This window comes from Scatophagus argus, chromosome 9, assembly GCF_020382885.2.
Source record: "Scatophagus argus isolate fScaArg1 chromosome 9, fScaArg1.pri, whole genome shotgun sequence".
In the NCBI taxonomy this organism is placed as follows: Eukaryota; Metazoa; Chordata; class Actinopteri; family Scatophagidae; genus Scatophagus; species Scatophagus argus.
This window is the reverse complement of record NC_058501.1, coordinates 22064090-22088972: the sequence shown is the minus strand read 5'-3', so window position 1 is coordinate 22088972 and position 24883 is coordinate 22064090. Positions and strand designations below refer to the sequence as shown.

Here is a 24883-nt window from a genome sequence, read left to right as displayed (position 1 = left end):
GCATCTGTATTTCGGCGGTATGTTTTCCAGTGATTCGTTTGAAGGAAGTAATATGTGATACTAGTGCAGCTGAAGTCACTGTAATGACGTGTGCACTGTGTGGCGTTTTCTTGCCTAGAAAGTAAGATGCTGTGGTTCGCCATGCTTGCAGTAGTACATTATCTGCCCCGGGCGGCCCGGGGATATTGCAAGCTTTATTTTTAGCGCTGTTTTGGAGCTCAGCGATGTGTATAAATCAACATTAGGCCTGTCGGGTTCCAGTAACGACAACGTTGACTGAGGCTGACCAGTCATCCGATTGGTGCATGGCACTCTTCTTTGTAAACTGCTAAGGATGGCAGAAAAAGGAAAAAGAGCCCACAGAGAGTGAAGGAGAGAGAGGAACAAAGGCAGAGCAAGGGAAACACAAAGAGCAGGCCGCGGAGAGTGAATGAAAGACAGATGAGGTAGAGGAAGATGAGCAGAGGGAAAAGAGGCATCTCAGCGTTTCTGCCTGTGCCGAATCGTTACAGTATATGTGCACCCTGTACGTACGAATGGACAGACAGAAGAATGAGTCTGCTCATTGAAATTCTGTCCACCGCGCTTCACAGGCCCTTAATAGGCAGCCTCGGGGGTGGAGAGGTAGGCCTACAGTAGAGTAGTGCAGATTGGGCTGTGGATGACTCACACTGCTATCCTCCAGTGAATATCTCAGCATCATGACTTTGCTCTGCACAGTCGCAAAGTTTAGATTCAAGGGCTTAAGGTGCTTTTAGTTAAAAAAAACTAAATAAATAAATAAAAAAAGCGCTCCATCTCCGTGATGCTCCGTGATGCTCCGTGATCATGACCAACGAGTCACAGTGCACTTACTCAGCATCTATCACGCCCACTTTTACAGCTTTACAGCCTCAAGTCGACACACCCATCCAGAATGAAGAACAATGAACAAAAAAAGGAGAATAAGTCAACAGCGATAGATCACAGTAATTGCCCGTCCCCTCTTGATCATAAAATATACGGAGATGCTAACAGCCAGAAAATGATAGAATGTTACTTGATGCAAGCTATAACGCTTTTACAATTTCCCTGAGCAACACCAATATTTTGCCATGCAGCCTTTGAAGATAAAATTACCAAACAGCCTGCTGTGCAACATAACAGCTCAGAGCATATTAATAGAGCGTAAAACCTTGTTCCTCAAAGTGTTTTTTCACCTGTAAATTCACGATCATGAAAAAACAGCCATAATCTCAACATTATATCACACAAGATCTACTTCCTGAATTTTATCTGTGCATTCTCGCTTACTTGCACCAGCTTGATGTGACCAACTATAGAGAACCGCAACTGAAATAAGCCATTAAGCTTTTTTCTTCAGTTCTGCTCTCGACTCCATTGCAGAGTTATTGTAGTCATCAAGTAAGATAAAAATCTACCCAAGTCGTAGCTTCCATTAACATCACTTGGGTTTTTTGCATTAGGCAAAAAAGATAAAGAACCTTCTTATTTGTTTAATGACAATTAAAATATATAAAATACTGAAGCAAAAGTGCCAAACGCTGGATGATTCCAGTTTTTGTGGTGATACATGTTAATAAACTGAATATTTTTAGGCTTTCATTGAACAAAACAAGGCGTTTGATGATATCAGCTTGTGCTTAAGGATATTGTGATGTTCATATGTGGACCCAAACAATCAATTAATTGAGAATATAAACAGATTAAGTGCAGATTAATCAGCGATGAAAATAACTGTTAGCTGCAGGCCTAGAAAGGATTAAACGGCTCAACAAGGAAAAAATCAAGTGAGATAAAATCAGTTAGCCAGCTGTCAAAGATTCCCTAAATGAATTATGTACTCTTGGTGGCTTACAGAGTTTTTCAATCCCACATGCTTCAAACTTAGCCACTCGGATGTTCGTCTCACTTTATGTGGTCCCCTCACTGCATTTTTAAAAACTATGCAGAGCCAAAGGCTCAGCAGAGGCTATTGTGACCCTTCGATGCTGCCCCATCACAGCAGCTCATATTCGTGGCCCTTGACTTTCTGTCTACCCAGATGATTCATTTTGTATCATACATGCTGCGTTTTGTAACTGCAGGCAGTGGTAGCTGAGCGTTTAGACTCATCAGAAAAATTGCAGATTTTAGTCCACGACGTCATCCGTTTGTCTGATTGACGGGCCCTTACCAAACCTGCCCCCGCCTCAGTGAGATGAAAACCACCACACATGAGTCCATCTAAGAAAGAATTAAAATGTTTCTTCATGATGAACCCGCTCTCCATGCTTCTCTCCTTCCTGTTCCTTGAATCGTTCATATTAATTAGCTGCGCTTGTTTAGGAGCTCATCTATATTTCAGCAGCTCAATTCATAATTCAAACAGGAACTCGAAAGATCAACTGAGTTGTTATTTCGCCACAATTAGACGCGTGCCTCTTGTGCTTTTCCACTGTGGCTGGGGACAGAAAAACACTGTAGCCATCAACTTCTCTCCCGTCAAGAGAGGAGAAGAATCTGAGAAGTGACGAAGCGGTAAAATAATCGATTATGACATGCTGTGGCGCTTCACTGTGGGTGACAGGTGATGTGGCTCACTTTCAGGAGGAGGGAGTGTGGGACCTCAGTCAGTCACCTTGTGTGGAGGACGCTTGCAGTGGGTCAAATAAATATCAGTTTTCTCACTCCTTGCCCGTGAACATGTGTGACAGTGTGAAAACGTGTGTGAGTGTGTGTGTTTCGGCCTCGTAGTACAGCCTGCAGATGTTGTACATGTGAATTTGGCTTTTCATCGATGCAGGAGATGTGAGCCACTGGGGGAATGAGACTTGTTTACCACAGGACTTTCTTATTTTCTTTCTTTCTTTCTTTTATCACATTTATCCTAACTTAAAATAAGCCAACAAGGTAAAATCACTTGTTCTCTGTTCATGAATCTCCCTGTTTACCTCACAGGGAGATGATGTCAACTTTTTATTTTTACAAAAGTTTAAGCAAAGTCAAGCGAAGTTTAAAACAAGTACAAGCCTGTTGGCAGTGAATGTTTGTAGTCAGTGGATTGTAGTTTACTTGTTCCCAGCCATCTTCCACTGGACTGTTTCTAAAAGAGCGGTGAATCTTTGAATTTCGGAGTCAGGCAGAATAAAGTGTGAGAACTGCCTCAAGATGTTTGCTTTTGTATTTGTAAGCAAAAAACTATAAAATGCTCCATGGTGTAATCTGCAGCATGCGAGAGATGCTGCAGATGCCTTTTTGCTTCATGGAAAAGCAATAAAAATGTCTAAAGCTTAAACAGGGATGAAAAATAACCAGATCTGAAAAATCACAGAGAAAAAGAAGTATTAAAATGGAAAAAAATGTAATAATACATTTTTATTCTATATAGAATTGCACCGTGTAGAGAAGTTGTTAGCATGAATTGGATTTTGTAGAAAAGATTTGCACAGATTATGCTGACATTGCATGGACCCACTGTGGTTTTCCTCAGGATAAAACAAAAGTTAAAACAGTGCAGAGGAGGTTAGAAAACTTCGACAGCAGCAAAGGAAGAAAAGACAAAGTGCCTCATTTACCGGAGGTCTTTAGCCACATTTTTCACTGAGGAGGAAGTAAAGCAGCTACCTGGGAAAAATCCATATTAATGGATTCAATACTGTGTGATCAATTTCTTAAATTATCCCAGGCACAGAGCCCTCAGATATAATTTTCATTTTATTCCCCACATCTTCTTAAAATGATGCTTGGAATCAGGGATAACGTCACAGATAATTCGTACCCCCGCCGAGGAGATAATAGTTTAGTTTCTCTGTCTGTCTGTCAGCAGGATATCTCGACAACCTCGGAACAGATTTCTGTTAAATTTGGTGGACAGGACAGCCTCAGGCCGAGGAACAGATGATTAGATTTTGGCGGTGAGCTGGATCTAGGACTTCTTCAATTAGACAATTATCATTTTTAGCTGTAACTATAAAAATAACAGAGATAGAGGCTTGATTTCAAATCCGAAGGGTGTGTTTGCAGAGTCACCGTCAAGTGCCAACGTCTTAAAAATGAAGCTCAGAGAGTGATGAATTTGTGTGAAGGGAGATGTACCTGCTTTTCTTTCATTTTGTTGTGTTTCTCGGCCTGCTGGTGCCTCACATTTGTCTCAGGACCCAAGTTTTTGATGACAAGAACTGTCTGCTCTTTTGTTTTAGTGCTGTTTGTGCAACTGGGACTGAAGCAAGGAAAATAAGGGCAAAGGAAAAGCAAGAACATTTTCTCTGAGCCAGAGAATTATTTAAAAATGATACAAAAATGAACTAGTTTGAATTGTTTTAAGCCTTGTAGGTGTGGGTGACTAGACCTGAAGGTCCAACTCTTGTTCAGGACTCAGATTGCTCCAACTGATTCACCAGGTCTTGCTGAGTCTTTGAGTCATCCATAATCGTCTGTTTTTACATTTAATGTTTTGTGAGCATTAAGCTATTCTCATTTGTACAATTGCTGTGTCTGGAAAACTTATAGCATATTTTGTTTGTTAACTACAAACAAAATCCAAACTGCAAGAGCACCGAGTTGTGAGCCAGGCTAGCTGTTTCCAGGCTAAGTTAAGCTAACCATTTCCTGCCAGCAGCTTCATATTTAAGAGACAGATATGAGAGTGGCATTGATTATCTCTTCCAGCTACTGGTAAAAAGACAAAAAGACTTGAATATCTCAACATTTCTCAAAATGTTAAACTATTCCTTTGAACTAGATAAATTTCTATGTTCTATCAGCTTGCTGCTTCATTTAATGCTGTAGTTTTTAAGGCTTCTTTTGTCCTGTCATTGTTTTTTTTATCTCCTTGTCTTTGAAAAACATTGTGCATCTTTCTCAGAAAGTGCTTTACAAATAAGATGAATTGTATTATATATATTTAACACCCTAAAATCAGGTATTTTTTTCGAGCATTGTCCTGCATAGGTGCATTACAGCTAATGACCTTTGCCAAGCAGACCTGTCGAATGCTTTCAGAGTACCAGGGACAGTGATGTTATGAGGACAGACGTGTGTCACAGCATCACAGCCCCGCCACCGATTATCCAAACTGACCTTCTGTTTCCTCCCCCCTTTCTCTTCTTCTCCCTTCCTTCCCTCTCCTGTCTCTCTTCCTTTTCTCCTGTCCAGATGCAAGGTGTGCTGTCCCCCCCTCCTATCATCACCATCACCATCATCGCACCCACGCCCACTCCTTCCACGCTCCCTCCTACGCTCACGAACGTCCCTCCTACGACCGTCCCTCCTACGACCGTCCTTCCTACGACCGTCCTTCCTTCGACCGTCCTTCCTTCGACCGTCCCTCCTTCGACCGTCCCATCTACGACCGTCCCTCCTTCGACCGTCCATACTACACCCGCCCTTCGCACGAGCGCCCCATCTACGATCGCCCCTCACACGACCGTCCTCACCCCGACCGCTGGAACCCCAGTCTCCGTGTGAGCTCTGGAAATCAGCTCTACATGTTGGACCAGGAGGAGGTATTGTACTGCGCACACCAGGAATACAGTGATGCTGACACTGGTTTTACACTGACAGGACACCACACTATTCTGCCAGTACTGTTGGCATTAGTATTAGACAATCATAAAACTTCTCATTTTTATGCATGGAGTGATATTTTTTTTTTTTTTTAACCTGCAGGCAGCACAATAAACTGTAAACACAACACACTGACATTGGCATGAGTAGATGATAAAGTCCTCTGTTTGAGTTAAGCTGAAAAAATAAAAGCTAAATGATATTTATTATATGACAAAGGGAATATGAAATATACATACAATGCACAGCAAAATATTTTCCTCTCCCATGATGCAGTATAGATACTAGATACAGAAACGCGTATCCAGAACAGAGAATGTACTTTTTACGAGTATGAATATAATCCGAGTAAAATATGTCAGTACCTCATTGGGTAGCTGCCTTAAGTTTATTCATCCAAATTCTTAAAAAAACATTGATCTGATCTCAATTCTGAGCCTGTAAATATTAGATTTTAAATACAACAACATCAGTATAACTTTTAAATTAACAACTGCTGCTTAGTCCTGCGCAATTCTGCTTCAAGGCCTGCTCATCTGAATATTGATACCCGATACAGATGATATAGTTGGCTGAACAGATGATCACACATTAGAGAAGGATTAAGTAAAAGCTTTAAGTAAAAGCTGCATTTCATTTATGAAAGCTGCCATTTAACACATGATTATGGTTATAAGAACTATTGATGGGTTCTCATAGCTGATTTCAATTTGGATCCAGTTTCACGTTTGTAACAAACCCAGATTCATCGATTTGAGTTTTCCACACCACAGGAAAATGACTTATTCTCAACCAAGTCTGCTGTAAAACACTGGGGGGTGTGTCCCCTAAAGCCGCCGAAACCACGCCCACTCGCAGAAAGTTCCCGCCTCTCTGAGCCGTCAAACACGACATGCGTGCTCCCTCTAAAAGCGTTATTGAACATGTACAGCCATGCGTGTTTGAGCCACCAGAGCCGGACTCCTGCTCAGAGCCAGAGGACAGTGGCTCATCTATAAATCAACCACGTTCCTCTCAGTCTGTGACAGAGTGGTAATTTAGATTCAAATTTGACAAGCAGGTTTGATTCTATTCTATTCTAATATTATCTTATCCAAACTTGAAAATAATATGAGCACAGATATATTTCACAAAATACTTCCTTGTGTATTTTTGGGTAAAACATAGGTTGATTGTGTCCTCAGCTTGGCTTATTCTAAGATTGTTTCACACAGACTTTGTGCTACTTTTCAGCTAATATCTGTTTAAAAGGAGGTCAGAGAGAAAATGTATCCAGCTTCCCTGGTTTGCTGTTGCCTCAGGCTCGCTTTTGGGGGGTTCAGTTTCAAGGGCAGTTGTTAATTTTGTGGCAAATCATCTGTGGTTGGAAACTTCTGGTAATCCTCCACACCTTCTAACTGAATCATGACCATGAAACCAGGAACTGCAGACTTTGGCCTGTCTGCAATGTTGAGGGTTTTTGTTTTGTGTATTAACTTGCATTAAGTTTTTAACTTTTACATGAAGGTGATGAAAATCAGAATTTTATATATATTTTTATATATTATTTTAATATTTCATATTGTGAGTATTTTCTGTATGACCCAGTGGGCTAGTGAAGATGATAAAATGGTGTAAAATGTTGCCAGTGACAAAAATATAGAATCAACATCAATATAACGTTTTATATCCAGAACAGTTTAATTTCCAGTGGCTTACTTTTGAACAGGCTTTATTGGCACTGCTGTCAACCACAGAACATCTCCAATCGGGGTAAATACGTTGTTTTTGTCTTTTACAGCACTTCACTGTGTGGATGGATTTGTTAACTAGCTATGAAATAAAAAACAGCAACATAAACATTACAGGCGGCGGGTTTCAAGTGGGTTGACTTTTTATTGATAGTTTTCTTACTGCTCATTTGCTAACATATTTGATGGAACAGTAAAGGTAAAGTTTGTTGTCTGTAAACACACCAGGTGATCGACTAATCAATTAATCGACAGATCGTTGCAGCTTCAGTCATAAGTGATGATTGAGAGGAGTTACACTGACATTCAGACATTCACACACACATTCACAGTGAAACTGATCCTCTGCTGTAGAATATAGTTGCCGCTCTTTCTCAGCTAGTTTCATTTTTTGTTTTGTGTTTTTTTTATGTTTAGGTTGCTTACAATTGGCATAGTGGTATGTTAGCGCTGATTAACTTGACTATTTTTGCTCCTAGGTTTTGTGTTGATGTGTGTTGAGGCACAGAGAGTGCACCACTGAACATGCTGTGAACAAAATGTCATCTTGCTCTGTGAGCCAGGAGAGGGTACTGTTCTTCAGCTTTTCCACCTCTGCTTTGCAACAAGGCTGCCTCTGCACATAGAAATTATGCAGTTTAAGCCCGGAGTCCTGATTCATAACACCACTTATAACACCAACAGAAATGTAAAATCCATAAGTCACCTCCCCAAACGTATCTTGTCTGTTCTTAAGCCATTTGTATGCTGATATACTTTTTCCTTAATTTGCCCTAAACTCTGACTCATCAGCACTTTCTAGAAGTACAAAAAGGTAGCTGTGAGTCTGGGCGTGTGAAAACAGTCATTCTGGCTTTTCCTTACGATGTTTTACTTTACTTCTGTTGTATTTTATTGTTATATGCCTCGTGCTTTGATCTATTTTATGTGCTCTGTGTCTTACACGGGATGTATTTGTGCATCCGGTTTGATTTAAGCCCTGTGGAAAATTCCTGTGTTCTGTGTTGGCAGGTCAATAAAGTGATGTATCTTTACGTGGCCGGTCTAAGTGTGCCAGTGGTGACTTTACTGTACTGTGTGTGTATGGACGGCTGCCAATAGTATTTCAACTTGCCATCACTCAGAGGAGTAGAGCGCGCTGTAATCCCGATAAGAGAGCTGCACTGCTCTGGAGGGATTGAATGAAGAGCCCAGTTCAATTAATCAAAGCCCTATCCCTGTCTAATTGTGCCAATAAGGCAGCAGCTGTGAATGGATCGGAGGCAGAACTGACGCACTGATAGCCGTCATCTCGGCGACAGCGAGAGGCGTTAAATATTCATGCTTGCCACTCACCTCATGCAGAGCGGTCGTCTCTCCCTTCTTTTTTTTTTTTTTTTTTTTTTGCACACACACACACACATGCACTCTTATGCTTCAATGTTTTTGCATTTGTTTTAGATGGCTTCAGTGGTTCTGCAAAGAAGCAGTCATACTGTATGTGTCCACAGTGGAGACATGGAGGATCAGTGGAGGACCTCGTTCTTTTTCCTCACTTTGTCGCTGCTTTCTGCACATTCTTTTTATGTCAGCTGATCTGTAATACACTGTAATACACACCTCTCACCTCTTTGATTTTCCGTTGGCTTATATGTTTGACATCTCCTGTTCTCTCTCTCTCTCTCTCTGTTGCCTCCTGTCCCTCTCCTCTGTTTATCTAATCTGTATGTTGTTTCATCTCTCTTCCCTGTCTCTCTCTCTCTCTCTCTCTCTTCATCCTCCTGCCTCCATATTCATCACTACCACACTTCCTCTCCGTCTTCCCTCCCCTCTCTCTCTCCATCACAGTTTCTCACTCTGTTCTGCCCTCACCCTTTCACCTCATTGGCAGGTGATTGGCAGGAGTCTCTGGCTCTCCCACAGGCCACCTGTCTCTGTCCTCACAGCTCCATTTGCTCTGTTTATTTATTTATTTTTTTGTTTGTTTGTTTTATGAATGATGGCCATCAGACAGACGCAGGAGAGACGTCCTCCTGGAGAGCTGAGGTGTCGCTTCCGGGAATAAGACTCTCTGTTGTTTCCGAAATTTGTCACTATGGAAATTGGTGTTAATTGTGCACCCGTGTAGCTCTTGACTCCTGGGGTGTTGGGTTCATTGAACTGTGGTGAAGTGGAGGCACTTTGTGGCGCTAGAATGGGATTACACCTTCACTGACATCTCAACACCCCTGGCTCATTTAAGTTGCCAAGAATAATAGACGTGCTGATAAGATATGTTGTCTGAGTGCCATGTTTTGACACTGGGCATCCAGGGCAAAATACCCTCGAAAGCTCACATAGATGAATGACTGAGCTGGCACTGGTGATTGAATGAAAACTCTGCAGTTGCATGGAAGTCATATTTCTCTGCTTTGACAAATAATTTGTTTTCTAACAGTCAACAAAGCACCAGCCTGACATGTCGAACGAGTTTCTCCATGTTTCAGGAGATGTCGTCCAGATACAAAGACTGAGTGCCTCTCAGAGGATGTCATTAACCAGGGCTTGGAACACAGCAGGGGCCCTGGTAAGGCTGAAAGGCATGACTAGGTACTCAAAGTGACTGAGAGGGATGTTGAAGGCAGTTTACCAGTCGCCCCCCTCCCAGATCTGGATGAAGAGGTAGACACTGCGACACTGAGAGAAAAACGGCGGCCTGGTGAAGCAGCTCTGATCGAGACTGACTGAAGGCAGTGTGAATATCCAAAAATGTGGAGATTATGGAGTTTTATCCATCCAGGGGAGATGACACAACAGAGGTCTGAGGAGAGACGATGTGAGGAGAGGAGGAGGAGGTGGCAAAGAGCTGAGTGTTGGTGGTTATCAGACAGAGTGACGTTTGTTATCAGACACATTGAGGGTTATGGCCACAGTGCGGTGAGTTATGAGAGCCAGTAGCTTACCATCCAGAGTGTTAACGTCCCTCTGTGAGGAAACGAATCCACCAAGCTGAGGAGAGATATGGTCCCCCCGGTGCCAGAGAAGAGAAGCATTGAGCAGGATGCGGGTACCTGGGGATGGGGAAAAGGAGGACGTATTGCTCATCGGGATCCCTCTAGTTACTGATGAGCCTCCTCTTTTGGTTAAAGGGGACAGAAGTAAGTGGCCTAACCACAGTAGATGTACAGCCCTGCCTTCATACACATTGGTGCCCTGATGATGAGAGGCGGGTTCATCCCACCTGCATAGGCTCTTCAGTTAACAGAGGAGAGATGGTACCGAGCTTTGGGCTGCTAGAGCCTGGGTCCTCTGTGCTTACTCGGAAGGGTAGCCGAGGCAAAGAGCGTGAACTGGTGGCTTTCGAATGGACTAACTTCTCTCTAAGGTTATTATCAGGGTGAATGGAGAGAGAAATGAGAGTCAAGGCTGTCTGTCTCATCCCTAGCTGCAAGCTCATACTTAATATTTTCACTCAAGCCATGGATAAAAACTCACTGCAATGAGACTTGATCATGCCCACTCTCAGCTGCAAGAATCCTGAACTCAGCATGGTGTATAGCATAGTGAGATACAGATGAACAGGAGCCTCTTTGCCCTGAACAGGATGATCGAAATCTTTTCTCATTTCAGAAACAAAACATGACAAGAAACTACAGACAGGTGGCTCTCTTTCCCATAAAGCTGAAGCCCACCTAGAAGCTTTAGCAGTAAGTAATCTCATAATAAAGGATATGCATGGTTTATAGTGTATGTAGCTGATTGCTGCACAAACACAAGGGTACAGTGAGGAAGAAAATGCCCAGGAGCCCTCAAATCTCCAGGTGGGAAGAGGGTGCTGGATTTGGCTGGGGAAGTGTGGCATTTGCAGGAGAAGAGACAAAGACAAGGGAGAAGACCTGGCCCGTCATCTGGTGGTAAGTCCCCTGCAAGGTTCCCCCCACTTCACAGAGGACTTCCTCCTGATGGCCCATTAAAACGCCTTGGGTGGCTAATGCTTGGTGGAAGGAGTCTGTGTCCGCTGGGTCCGTGGGGCCAGATTGTTCTGTGACACAGCAACAGGATGATAAAGGTGTGTTTATTATAATGAAGGTTGTGTATGTTGAGGCTGATGAAAGCAGAGGGCCGACAGGCGAACGAGGCAGGAGGAAGGCAGTGGCTGGCAGAGGCTGATGACTGCAGGCTTGGTGAGTTGTGGGCAGATGGATGAATGGTTGAGCTGGCACTGATGATCCTAGGCACAGCAGACAAGGGTTAGTAAGAGGCACAAGGAAACAAACCAAGGAATAAACTCTAGGATAAATATCACAGAGCGGCCAAAAGATAGATAGATGTGTGTGAGCAGCAGTTCACCACTGCACTCATCATGGGGATTTAAAACTAATTCACAGACTGATCGATAAGGGATAGTAGTTTCACTTTGGACCTCTTATGTTATAATTGGAACATATTTCACTCATTTTGACATCTAACACATTTGAAGACATTGGCTTAAGTTTGTGGTTGGTTGTAGAGCTTTTCCCTATCTGGATCAGTTGGGAAAACCTGGATTGGGAAAAATCAATGCAGACAGTGATGGGATTAAGTAATAATTTTTCTGAAGCTGCCATTTCTTTTACTTTATTGACCATCTGTGAGATTTTGATCTGCAGGTATTAATTTTTCCTCACTGCTGAATCTGTGCAGGCTGCTCTGCCTCTTTCTGTCCTGCAGGGGGAGTGAGAGGGCTGGCAGTGATGGCTGCCTGCCATCCTCTCCTCCTCCTCCTCCTTCTCCTCCTCCTCCTCCTCTCATCTCACATTAATCTGAGGTGACAGAGTTTCATATACCGCCGCCATGCACCAGTGCCCTGTCCCCCAAGTCATGTGCCCTGGCTGCCCCCCCTCAACTGTGCCAGTGTTACGCAAGAAAAACTGACAGGGGGCACAAGCCTTCAAGAGCTGGGAAATATCAGCACTACAGCACACTGAGAAGTAAATGTAGTGCTGTAGCAATTTAAAATAAATTAAAGTGTTGAATACATTTTTCTCCCCCTTTTATTTTTTGCTTTTGCATGTCGGTGGTCCCATAAAGCATTAGAGCGTGAGCCAGTCTGCAAACAAGCTGCAGCACCTCAGTGGCTTTAGCCTGTAGCTGCTGTTGTCACAGTGAATGAAGAGGTGGGTAGTGTGTTTGCTTATGACCCTGGAGAACACATTCAGGTGGCTGTCGTGTGGGCGTCAGGGGGATTAATTATGTAATAAATGTAGGTGGGCAGTGACTCTAAGAAGAGAAGACAAGGGTTGATTGTTTTAGTAAGATGGCTGACCTGAACCTGTGTGGCGATGTTAACAAAAAAACTCTTGGTATTTGAGTAACCATTACATGCCATTTAAATAAAAAATTGTCACTCAGTCCGAAATAAAACATTTTTCAGAAGGTCATCCTGTACATACAAGAGTTTAAATGGTTTTTATCTCAGCGTTTTGATTAATATGCCTATCCCTGTGGGTAGTGTACAGTTTTTCTTCTTCAATACCTTCGAGGCACCCAGAGAAAGAGGAAAACTAGGCCTAATTTGTCTCCCGCCAGCTTACCAGCAGCAACTGCCAGATCTCGATGACCTTAAAAGCAGTCCTCTGCCATTTATCAGTTTTATTAAGAAGAATTGTACTTGGCCAGGTCTGTCTCTGTGGGACGTGGACACTTACGGGTGGTTTGAACTGTTTTTTTAATGCACTTACTGCACGTAATAAACCAACTCGACATTTATGCTCTAATTATTTATTTGATGGGCTTATTTGCCACGGCTTATGGTTTTGTACAAGAATAGCAAAAGCTCATATACTTTGCATGCAGGTAATAAAATATTTCTTTCTGTCCGCATTATTCAGCATTTTTCAAGCTGTAACAAAGAGACGCTTAATCTTCCTCACAGGTAAAATGCATAGTGGTCACAGTTTCAGTTTAGTTTCTTATTTAAATCATGTTAAGATATTCTCATGTTACATCTACCTGTGTTGAGTAAATGATATGGGATTTTGGGTTTATGAAACATTTTGAGCGTACAGCGTTCTACTATACATCACAATATACACTGAAAATTGTGATCCCCAAAGATGTTTTCAGAAATGATAATAGGTCGTCATCGCTCATCGCTGGTATGTGAAAGGCCAAAAGTGTCAAGATGTCAGCAGTATTGGCCTGTTCAGTGTGTGTGTGTGTGTGTGTGTGTGTGTGTTTGTTTGTGTCACTGCGTGTGTGTTATTCTGTGAGTAGGATCGTTGTGTGTTTCATGGCCAGGGCCTGAGGTCAGGAGGAGGAGGAACATCTGTCCGTGACAAAAACGTTACTGTTGGTCTGAAGGACGAATCGTGCTTTTGGGCAGCTCTGTCGTCTCTGATGATGCGCGGGACTCAGTGTGTGTGTGTGTGTGTGTGTGTGTGTGTGTGTGGGCCCAAGGTGAGGTGGAATTTATTTCTGTATTTGTGCAGGTGCATGACCAGAGTTCTGTTCTCACCTGCATTTATGTGTGTGTGTGCGCGTGCGTGTGTTGTTGTGTTTCAGTGTTTGGGTTGGACAGCCAGCAGTGTTTGACTACTGCCCCATTAAGAAATAGATTGCACAGTTTTCACACATTGCACACTATTTCTTGCAGTCTGAGACATATACACACTCCCCTCACTTCTCTTTCTTTTTCACACAGTCATGTATCTCTCTCTCTCTCACACACACACACACACACAAACACATACACACACACACACATACACACTCCCATGCAGGCGTCCCTTCTTGTTCCCCTGCTCCTCACAGCTGGGCCTGAGGAAGCAGTAGTGGCATATGGGCATGCCAGCCTGCAGCATCGCTCAACTCAACCTGCCAAGCTGAACAAAAACAACCTCCTCCCTCTTCACATCAGTGGCACTCAGTTCTCTCCCTCTGCCTTCCCTCCGTCTCCCCTCCCTCCTCTGCTACCGTCTCTTCCTCCTTAACTCCCACGTCTAAGGCCACCGTCCCACTGTCTACTCTTTACTCTGCATGCCGGCATTAGCTTCCATCTCATGCAGTGTGGCCTGGTTGTTTGCTTCTGACTGAAATGTGACAATCATGTTCACATTTAATTTCCTTATTGTTCATATTCGAATCAGAAGTGATCCAAATTCAGCCCTGCCCATTACAACAGTCATCATGGACTCAAATCCATTAGGCAAACTATTTACAATTCTACCTGGATGAAGCTGACTGCTGCACCACTAATGCCAGCAGAGCCCAAACATTAGCACAACCTTTTTTTTTTAATTTATTTTTCACATGTAATCCCTCATCTTCAGTTAAAGAATCTAGAAAATGCTGATCACAGAGAAAAAGAAAGAGCTGCAAACATAACACGTGCGACATCATGTCAGCTGCACCGTCAGTCGAGTTGCAACATCTGGTGATGATGGCGGAATTTAGTGAAATGTGAGTGGAGCTCCATGGATGGATGATTAGGACCAACATCGTTAAAGACAGTAACAGCTTTTTCCTCCTTGCTAAGAGTCTGCTCCATCTGTCTCTTTGTCCAGCATGTCATCCAGGACAAGATATCCTCTCAAATACTGGCCATTCTTGGTAAGGATATTTATGGTTCCCAAACAAGGGTTTCTGATTTGGTTGCACCTTGACCTTTTTCCCTAAAGTAACCTTGAGAAATTAATTCATTCATTCTAAGGAATCGCGAAGGCTTTATTTCCTCTTCATGAAATTTTTGAAAGATATTCATTCATTCCCCACAAACTTGTTTTGATGATTTTTTAACCTTTCTTGTAGAAAGGTTAAAAGATTTAAAAGAAATCTAAATCTAAATCTAAAATTTAAAAGGTTAAAAGAAAAGATTTACCCAAACTAAGGTATGGTTATTTTGACCCAGTATTAGACACCACAAGCTCAAGTTCTACCTTAAAACTGCCATAAATGTGTTGTTGGTTCTGAGATTCAGTTAGAAATGTAGATTACAGAGTGGATTATACAGTCACCACCCTCAGGCACAAGAAATATCCAAATCTATTGGGCAGATTGCCACTGAATTTGCTCATTAGATTTATGCTTTAACAGGGAGACGTTTTGATTCTAGTGACCATGGGATCTTTTTCTCCAATAGCACTCTCAAAATAAACTTTACTCTGTTAGCCCCACCTCTGGTAAGGCTCTACATGCTTCAGTATGTTTCAGATTAAGTGCTTGTTGGATCACTGAACAGCATCTGAAAACATCCCCCGAGACACCTTTCCAAAATCAGAATTGGATCGGCCTGTAACTGGCAAATTGTCTACCTTTGCGAAACGGATAATCCAACAGGGTCAGCTGTGTTACACGGGAGACATCACGCACATTACACAGCAACTGACCAGGTGTGCGGATGTGAGAAAGTATGTAGGATTTGAACCTGTCTCTTAAGCTCTCTTCCATCCCCTTTCCTGAGTACAAGTGAGTGAAACACCATGAATGTCATTGAGGAGATTGTGTCCAAAAGCGTGTGCCATTACCCCAATCGTACCAAACCACTCTTCTCCGTCTGGGAAGGCTTTTTTCAAGCCTCGCCTTCAGAATTTAGAATATGTGGTTTGTCCTCTCGAGGGTATAATGGACTCTGCTGCTTCTGGTTGGCACCATACCAGGCCTTTTATTTTAGTTCTAGCACAGTGTGTTCTAAATTAAATTCTTAATAAAAAAAATGTGTGTGAGGTTTAAGTGCACCATCTGAAGTGGTTAAAAGTCAGTGTGTTAGCCTAATGCCGCCTCTCTGTGGATGCTGAGTGCAGGCCTGCCAGCTCCCCCGTGCCCACTCATGGCAACCTCGGAGCTGATGTTATGTCTCCAGCTGCAGACCCTGCGACATCTGACCAATCAAATCCTGCCACACGCAGGGTAAAAATAGCCTCCAGGTGTCGTCTGTCCATCCCTCCTTGAAGCACTGGTGCTTATTGGTGGGCTGATGTGTCGGGGTGGGGTAGAAGGGTATTCTGGATCTTTTCCATGAGTCAAGTTGTCAGTGATGAATTGCACTGGGCAGGGCAGCAGTAGGGGAGAGAGTGAGTGGGCTTGTTCTTGTTCAAGTAGATGTGATTAAGTAAAATTACCATATTTAGCTCCTTTAATTGGATAGTGTTGACATCTGGATGGCTTGTCAAGGATTTAACTTTTTAAGACTCGTGAATTTCAGATCTTTATTTGTGTGCAGCTCGTGTTAGGAAATACATGTTTGCGCTCTCTTAATTTGCATCCAATACATAAACAGCTGATCTGTATGGAAAAGACACTAACCTTACCAAAAGTGTGTTTTGTAACCAGCTCACAACTCATACTGTAGATAAAAGTAAATGCAGCCCATTTGTCTCCTCTGGATTCCATGGCAACAGCTGAAAATCTGGACGGAGAGAAGCATCACTTTAACCCTGCTGAAAATCACTACTATTCCTTCAATAACCACAGAACTGTTCAGTGAGATTACCTGGGGTCTAGGTTTGCTACTCCTCCACACTCCTTCTTCATGGAGTCAGAGCTGGCACAGTGCTCAGTCAGGCATTATGAAACCGTTTCGTTTATTATGTATATTTAGAAACGCTGTAAAGAAACATGAGTCGACAGCAAAGCTACATACATGCAACTGTGCCTTTATTAGCCTGATCAGTGAAGAGCTGTGAGGTTAATTCAGGTTTACTGTTGCTCATCGGCACTGAAGCATATTCAATTAGTCAGACAGTGTGCTCGGCCACTCTCCACTGCTGTTCCTTACATTAATCTGGTTGAGAGAATTAAAAGACTTGGATTTAACCTGAAGCAGGATCATGTTAATCTGTTATGCAGTTAATACCTTGACAGCTATTGGTTGGACTGTCCCATGGCGACAATTGTTTTTTATTTGGCCTCTGGAAGAGACATTCCTGTTGTTTTATCCATAAACGAATTCTGAATAGACTTCCCGAAAACGCACAGTCTCACAACACATGGAATAATTTATGAAGTTCATTTGTGGAGCATTATTGCAGACAGAGGCAAGTTTCTCACCATATATAGAACAATATGCAGAAATATTAGAGTTAGATGCAGTGAGATGCACACTTAAACGTGCACACAGATGACAAGATAAAAACCTGCTAGTGCAATATAAGAGTGCATAGATAGAGGATTGATGGCACTTATGAGGGAAAAAAGGCAGCAATTTTTCACAGGCAATAACAAGAATCTAAAACTTGAATTTGAATAAAAGTATTGGCCCAATGCAAAAGTTAGAGGATCAGCAAAAATTGAATTATGTGGCGATACATCCAAGAGTAGATATTTGATTGTCAAAGCAGAGGACGAACAGACGCAGTGATTAAAAAAAAACCAAATATAATTTGTAATTGCCCCTCAGAAGGGAAACTCAGTAAATTAACACATAGGCTCTGTGCATTCTCACACTGGACTCATAAAGAATGGAATATATTTTTCATCAGGAGGTTGTACTCTAACTTCATTACAACAAGCAATATTTTCCCAGAAAGCACTGCATTGCAATGCAGTGTGGTGCTCGTAAGTTGTACAAGCAGCATCGCAGAGCGAAATCATATCGGCAGTTGATTTATGACGCTTGTCCCTGATTAAGTTGGATTTAGAGACTCAAATAAACAGGATCCTGATGCTGTGATGTGAAGCGTCTTCTGCTTGGCTTGTCTAACTAAATTATTGCAGTAGAGATATGCACTTACGTGCATGTGCATATGTGTGTGTGTGTGTGTGTGTGTGTGTGTTCATGTGTCTGATGTGATTCAGCCATAGCGTGTTAGTGGAGAGTATTAGAAGCCTGAAGTGGACCCAGTGCCTGCATTAAAGTTTGATGTCCCTTCGCTTTGATGGACACACATCTGTACATGCAAGATAGTAGTCAGATGCAGGCAACACTCCCACACAAAACACACCCACCCACTTTGGCTTCAGTTCGTCTTAACAGGGCTCCTTCAGAGTGAGTGGCGCTCGGCTGTCTCGTGGGACATATGGCTCAGTGTGACCTGCCAGTGTCCTTCAGCATTGTTGGCTTTGTCCCAAAGCCCCCCAGGCTGCACTGTGCTGCACCGCTGTGCAGCTATAGTCCCGCCTTCTGACACCGGCTCTCTGTGCACATACCAGCTCCTCTTTATGTCCCGATTTCTGTTACACCCTAGTCTCAATAGGACGCACTCAAAGGCAGTCCCATAGCACAACACAGACAAGGCTGCTGTCATTCCCGCAGACTCCCTGACTTCGTGTCGGTGAGGATACGTAGAGGACAGTGGCTGCGATTAGCTCACCTGACTGTACCTGCCTACCAGTTTATTAGGTACGAGTACAGTAGCCAAAACTAATGCGGTGTAATACAGCAGCCCAACGCTCGCCCCTCAATGCGTCACAGTGTGTTATTTTAAAAGTAAAACTCATCATGAATTTCCACAGTCACTTTTTATATCTTTTTGTGTTTCTCAGTGTTCTGGGGCCCAGTGCCAACAAAGTATTAGCTCTGGTGTTCAGCGGAGATTTACAGTTCTGCACTTTACAGTATATGCTGTATTTTCTGAGCGTAGCTGTGATGTTTCAGAAGGACCAGTGCCTCTGATTAGTGTGGCACATTCTGCCATTTATTTTCCCTCAAGTCTCACTTTTATGAATTCAGGGACTGTGGGGCCAACTGTGCCGGAGCAGTGAAATGTGGTTTATTTTTTTCTATATACATCTTTTTCCTCTTCTTTTTGTTTTCAGATTTCAGTTCCACCACATCAGACATAATGTATCATTCAAGGAACAATCTCACAGCCCTTTGGCTCTTTTGATGACTGAGCCTCTGGGGACAGTGTTTCGGGCCCAGGATTTCCACTTTCATGTGCTGGTCATCATTTAGAGCAACTTGAGATGTGAGACTGCAGTCGGAGTTGAGAGATGACAAATCTCTTAAAACAGATATCTGCATGTGAATTTAATAAAAAACAAAAAGCTAACAAAAGGTCGATCATCATCAGAGCTGATAGGTTCCAATATTTCATTTCCAACAACCAACACAGACCTGCGTGCAACCAAAGCCCGCTCAAACGTGATTGGTCAACACTACTTGACCCACAACCAGATTACAAATGGAAACCAGGACACTTCTGATACCAAAATAAATGTGTTTATCGAGATCCCGCGGAGTGCTGTCGAGGATGGTGTCTTGATGTGTTGTGACAGAGGTGAATTTTTTGGAATTCCAGCTTTGTTTCTTACCAGATAAGCCAGTCTTGCTTTTTAGTTTTGTTGAATCATGTGTGTTCAGACTTGAAAGAATATGATGTAACTGGTAGACTGTGGGTTGCATCTGACCTCGCAGTAACATTAAATAAACGTCTGGGATGAATTTGAACCGCTTGGTTGTTGTTCCTTCGGTTCACTCATGATTTCGTGAACCTCGCTGGTAGCTGTTACACATCTCTTTTGCATCGTTTGTTTTTAGCCATTTTAATCACTTTTTTCAGTCTATTCTGAAAAAACAAGTTAGATAAACTGAGCTGTTTTCTACTGCTATTAGCGTGACAGCTTTATTTATAAAACACAATGTGAACACAGTGGTTCAAGGAGAAGAACACAGAGTGTGCAGTTGCACTTCATATTCTGTGCAGAACATCAGGATGCAGTGCTTCACTCTGTGTTTGTGTATGTACTGACCTTGTGCTTTCTCCATGCAGGTACATCCTTTGCTGATGCGCGAGAGGCGCTCAGAGTCTCACAGGAACAAGCTACTGCGGCGGACAGTCAGCGTTCCTGTTGAGGGACGGCACCATCCCGAAATGGGTGAGTGCACAGACCTTAAAGCAGCTTTTAAGCTATTCTAATCACGACACAAGACATAAATGTGAAATCAAATCGTATCAAAACAAATTACACACCCATGCATGTACCTGATTTCATGGAGTGATTTTTGGGTGACGCCTTGCATGTGTCTCAACTTTATTCAACTTCCCTGCCCAGTCTGATTTTCAAAAACATCCTGCTTTGCTTCAGGTTAGCTTGCTTATCATAACAGCATAGCCGACTATCAGTGACAAGCCCTGTGCACCCTTGGAGCCATTACTGTCTGTTACTAGCAGCTCTCACAGCAGCACTCTGCATCTGAGATAAAAGCATCCCATCTGATCAGAGCTTGAGGCAGCCGTTTTCTTTCTCCCGGATTTTGCCGGGCTGCTCTTTTGTCACGTGTGATTCATCGGTTATCTCGCTTCGAAATGAATTTCATTTAATGATACCTTAACAGTCATGTTTATCTTTCAGGACTTCTGTCTATTTATGTCTTCCTCTGTCTATGTAGAAGTTTTATTTTCGCAGTCATCTTTGCTTTTTCTTGTTTCTCTAAGCTTGTAAACTTTCTTCAGTGAAACTGGCCCTCTGATAGCTGTCTTCCTCTGTTTGTTCTGCCTGACTCAGTCTCTCTGGGTCCTCTACAAATGTCCCGCTCAGTTCCTCTTCCTTCACCCTCCACCTCTCCGTCTCACTCAGCTATTTTAAGGTCCTCCCCCGCGACGTCCTCCGTTCGCGATTCTGCCGTTGCTCAACAGTTGTGCTGATTCATCCGAATAAATATTTCCCTCCGTTTTCACGAGTGCCTCTCTGACCTCGAGGCGGTCAAGCACTGACACATCAGTTGACACGGTCCTGCCACGCTTTGACATATGCTGACATAGCAATGCCATTTCACATTGTCCATGTGTAATGGTATAGTAAACATGTTTGCATATGTTAGTATGCCGCTGACACCATTATGGACCATCTGTGGAGACTGCGTCCAAAGCCAGCAGAGATTAATGGGCTGCAGGCAATTAATCTCTTCATCACCAAAACAGCAAATCGAAGTTGTCATAAGGCCACAGTGAGAGTGAAGTCTACCGTCTAAATCCCCTGACATATAACACTGAGCTGATGGAAGTTCAGGGATGAGGCTAATTCAATGAGGTGTTTGGTGTTCACCAAGATTGTTTAATGAACCGCTGCATGAAAATATACCATGTCATCTATTTATTTTGAACTGGAATGATTCCAGCTTCTCGTTTTGAATTTTAGAATCTGTCAAGTAAATAAAATAAATTTAAAGGAACTTTTCAACATTTTGGCAAATGCACTATATGGATAAAAGTATTGGGACACACCTCTTCATTATTGAATTCAGGCATGGTACGGGGCTGTTTCTCAGGGGTTGGATTCAGCCTCTCATTTCTAGTGAAGGGAAATCTTAATGCTTCAGCATACCAAGACATTTTGGACAATGCTATGCTTCCAACTTTGTGGCAACAGTTTGTTGAAGGCCCTTTTCTATTCCAGCATGACTGTGCCCCAGTGCACAAAGCAAAGCTCCATAAAGACATGGTTGGATGAGTTTGGTGTGGAAGAACTTGACTGGCCCACACAGAGCCCTGACCTCAACCCCATCCAACACCTTTGGGATGAACTGGAACAAGATTGTGAGCCAGACCTTTTGGTCCAACATCAGTGTGTGACCTCACAAATGCTCTACTGCATGAATGGGCACAAAGTCCCACAGAAACACTCCAACATGTTGTGGAAAGCCTTCACAGAAGAGTGGAAGCTGTTAGAGCTGCAAAGCTGTCTGTGTGTGTAGAATGAGATGTCATGAAAGTCCCTGTTGGTGTATAATGGTCAGGTGTCCCAACTCAGTTCAAAGGTATCAATATCTGTGCAAGTTAATTATTACAATGAGCACGTTTTGCAAACATTAATGACATTTCAACATTTCTTTTCAGAAAGATGACTGAGTTGCGTCGTACACAACATTAAAAGCTATGACCTCACTATCATCAGCACATTCAAACGTGACAGTTCAGAATATTTCAGTGTGCTGAGGAGATTAAACTGCAGATGCAGCTGCTGCTGCTGCCAAGCACCCGTCCATGTGTTTGTGACAACGCTAATACATCAGCCTTAATTCATTATTCATCAGAGGGGTAAAAGCCTGCATTTTTCACAAGATATTGATGAATGGAGACATTTGACAACAATCCCAGCTGGATGCCTGATGTAGCGACACACTCAGATGGAAGATTTTGGGGCTTTACAGTCGATCTGCGATTAGTCACAAACACATAATGCCTCAATAGGTTTTTTCACTCCTCTGTCACTGTCACAACACATCAAGCGATGCAGATCGTTTTCCTTTTTCATCCACTTGTGTGTACCTTCAGTGTTCCAGAAAAACATTTTAAAGTTGAGGAGGTAATTAACTCATAATGAAGACATTAATTTTGCAGGATAATTACAGTGCAGCATAAGCATTTTATGCATTTCATTTTATTCATTAACATTTCATGACTGTGACAGTGGGGAAATGACATCGTCCTAACTAAACAAAAAAAAATTCTTTATGTTCGGTTGCAAACACCTTGCTCTGTTCTTGAAGGACTGCATTAATACTTACTACACAGGATCACTGTTCTTACAACTAATCAAAATTAGATCTGTGAGACTTTTAGAGCACTTCAGTTTCATATCATTAACATTAGAGCCCAAAGGACACTTGCACAGCTTTTTAGCATAAACAGATAACACAAACAAGACTTTTGTCAAAGATCCCTCAGGTTTGCTTCTCAAAGAGGTGAAAGTAAAACTTTCTCCTTTGATTGACAACATGGCCAGCAGTATTGTAATGTAAGGATCATGGGTTGAGGACACTTTCCAGCTAATTTTCATGTTATTATTATGAGATAAACTGTTCTCCATACCTTTCATACATGCTGTATACAAAAAAGAAACATCACATCCTCTCTCTCTCTTCTTTATTAACCTCTCCAGAATGTGATGTGATAATCCTCATTAATGAATTTGGCCTTTTAATGTTTTGTGTTCAAATTGTGAATTGACTTCGTCTAAGTCTTCTCTCTTATTGAGAGTAGCCTTATTATCTGAATGACTTAGCCGCAGGGAGGAAAAAAAAACAAAAAACGGTAACGCTCCAAAGCCGATTGGTTGTTAGCTTCGGCTGAATGGTTTTTCAGCAACACACGGTGACTTCTCCTCTGTTTGTCCTTGTAGATCTCACTTGTTCCTTTGGCCATCTCAAATTAGCAGACAATAATGATAAAGCAGGCTCGGGTGAGAAATTATTGCAGTACCCTTTACAATTTGTGACCTTCGTGCAATATTTTAACTGTATTTCCGCCTCAGTGCTGCATTCTGGGCACACAATGTCTGGTCATTTTTTTCATAGGCTTAGATATAAATAATACAGAAGCAGCATGGGTACTAGATTTAACCTCCTGTTGTTCTCCCCATCCTGGAGCTTCTGTTCTGTCTCATCACACGGCCTTTACCCTGTTCCCTCTTTGACACCCTCCCACTCCTCTCACCCACTCAACCCACAGGCTACATGTTTTCTTTCAAAAAGAGGAAAATAGAACACACTGAGACAATAAATTAAAGACAGAAAAGACAAATCACATAAGAAAAAAAAAGATGTTAGACTGTTGAGACAAACATCATGAGTCATTCCAATCTGTCATCTCAGGAAGACTAAAACAAAAGGGTACAGATGATTTCTCTGCACTATTTTAGTTTCCGTGTTTGATGGCAAATGTTTGAAATAAACATCTGCAATTCAACCACTGTGAGATCTTCACCAAGTAAAAAGTTACCATACTGTACTTGTAAACAGATAGTATTTTCAGTTGCACTAGGCCGCTCGTTTAATAGCAGCATAGATTACAATTTGATGTTGCTGTTGGTGTCGTGTTACGAGTGAAGCAAAAGACACTTTGAAAAACCAATTTGAGCAGCCAGGATGTCCAGACTGAGACGAGTCAGTAGAAATCCAATTGGAATTGCATCTCAAACCATTTCCAAATGTGGCTTGGATCAGATTTGCAATAATTGCATGTCATGTGTCTTTTTTGCTATCCAGACTTTCTAAAATCTGGATAAATCTGGATGCCAAAAAATGGATTTGGGCTGTAGGTCTGAACAAGGCCTCTCTGTCCCATTCTCAGAAGAGACAGACAGAATAAAGACTACAAAGACAAAATGAGCTCTTTGGCTTGTTGAGGAGGTGTCGTCTCTGGTAAGGAGAGATCTTCTCTGTACAGTCTGTCCCCACCTGCTGGGTAGCTAATGCTAACCAACATCTGTCAACAGACAGACAACCGATCTCAATAAACAGTAAACAGCAGGGGCACATGAATAAGTTTGCAAACTTTCCTGCTCTGCCTGTCCAGAGGATGATTGTTCGACTCGATGACCGTGGTCTACATAGCTGTAGAATCTGGTAGTGATGGTCAGTGGATGTATGGGATCACCTGTATGATTTGAATACGCACAGCAGTGACAACCTTGTGAGTGGCACAGGTCTTTCATTATTCTTTACTCTTTTGCACATTAACATCCACAACACATATTTTAGTTTTTCTTTTCTCGCAGTTGAACTTGGTAAGATATTGCATGCAGAGACGGCAGATAAAACTTCATCACTTGCTTCCTACATCTGGCCTGAAACACACAAGTGCCACAACACACAAATAGTGTTATTTAGTCATATGTTGAACGCATTTAAGCCAAGGATGCGTGACCAGCAGCTAAATTGACTGTGTTGCTTTGAGAATTTTGCACAGTTGGATCTATGAATGTTTTGATGTGTAATTTTCCTCTTT

At 42.4% G+C, this 24883-nt stretch overlaps 1 protein-coding gene across 4 annotated transcripts in view; it reads left to right on the top strand.

Annotated features, from left to right (window-relative positions):
- syngap1b (synaptic Ras GTPase activating protein 1b) overlaps positions 1 to 24883 on the top strand; it is a 121085-nt gene that overhangs the window by 27431 nt on the left and 68771 nt on the right. For 3 of the 4 annotated variants that reach the window (XM_046398804.1, XM_046398802.1, XM_046398803.1), the window contains 2 exons: positions 5137 to 5486; positions 19925 to 20030. In XM_046398804.1, coding sequence (XP_046254760.1) covers positions 5137 to 5486; positions 19925 to 20030 — 456 coding nt within the window. The remainder of the gene's footprint in view (positions 1 to 5136; positions 5487 to 19924; positions 20031 to 24883) is intronic. The other variant, XM_046398806.1, reaches the window with a different exon arrangement.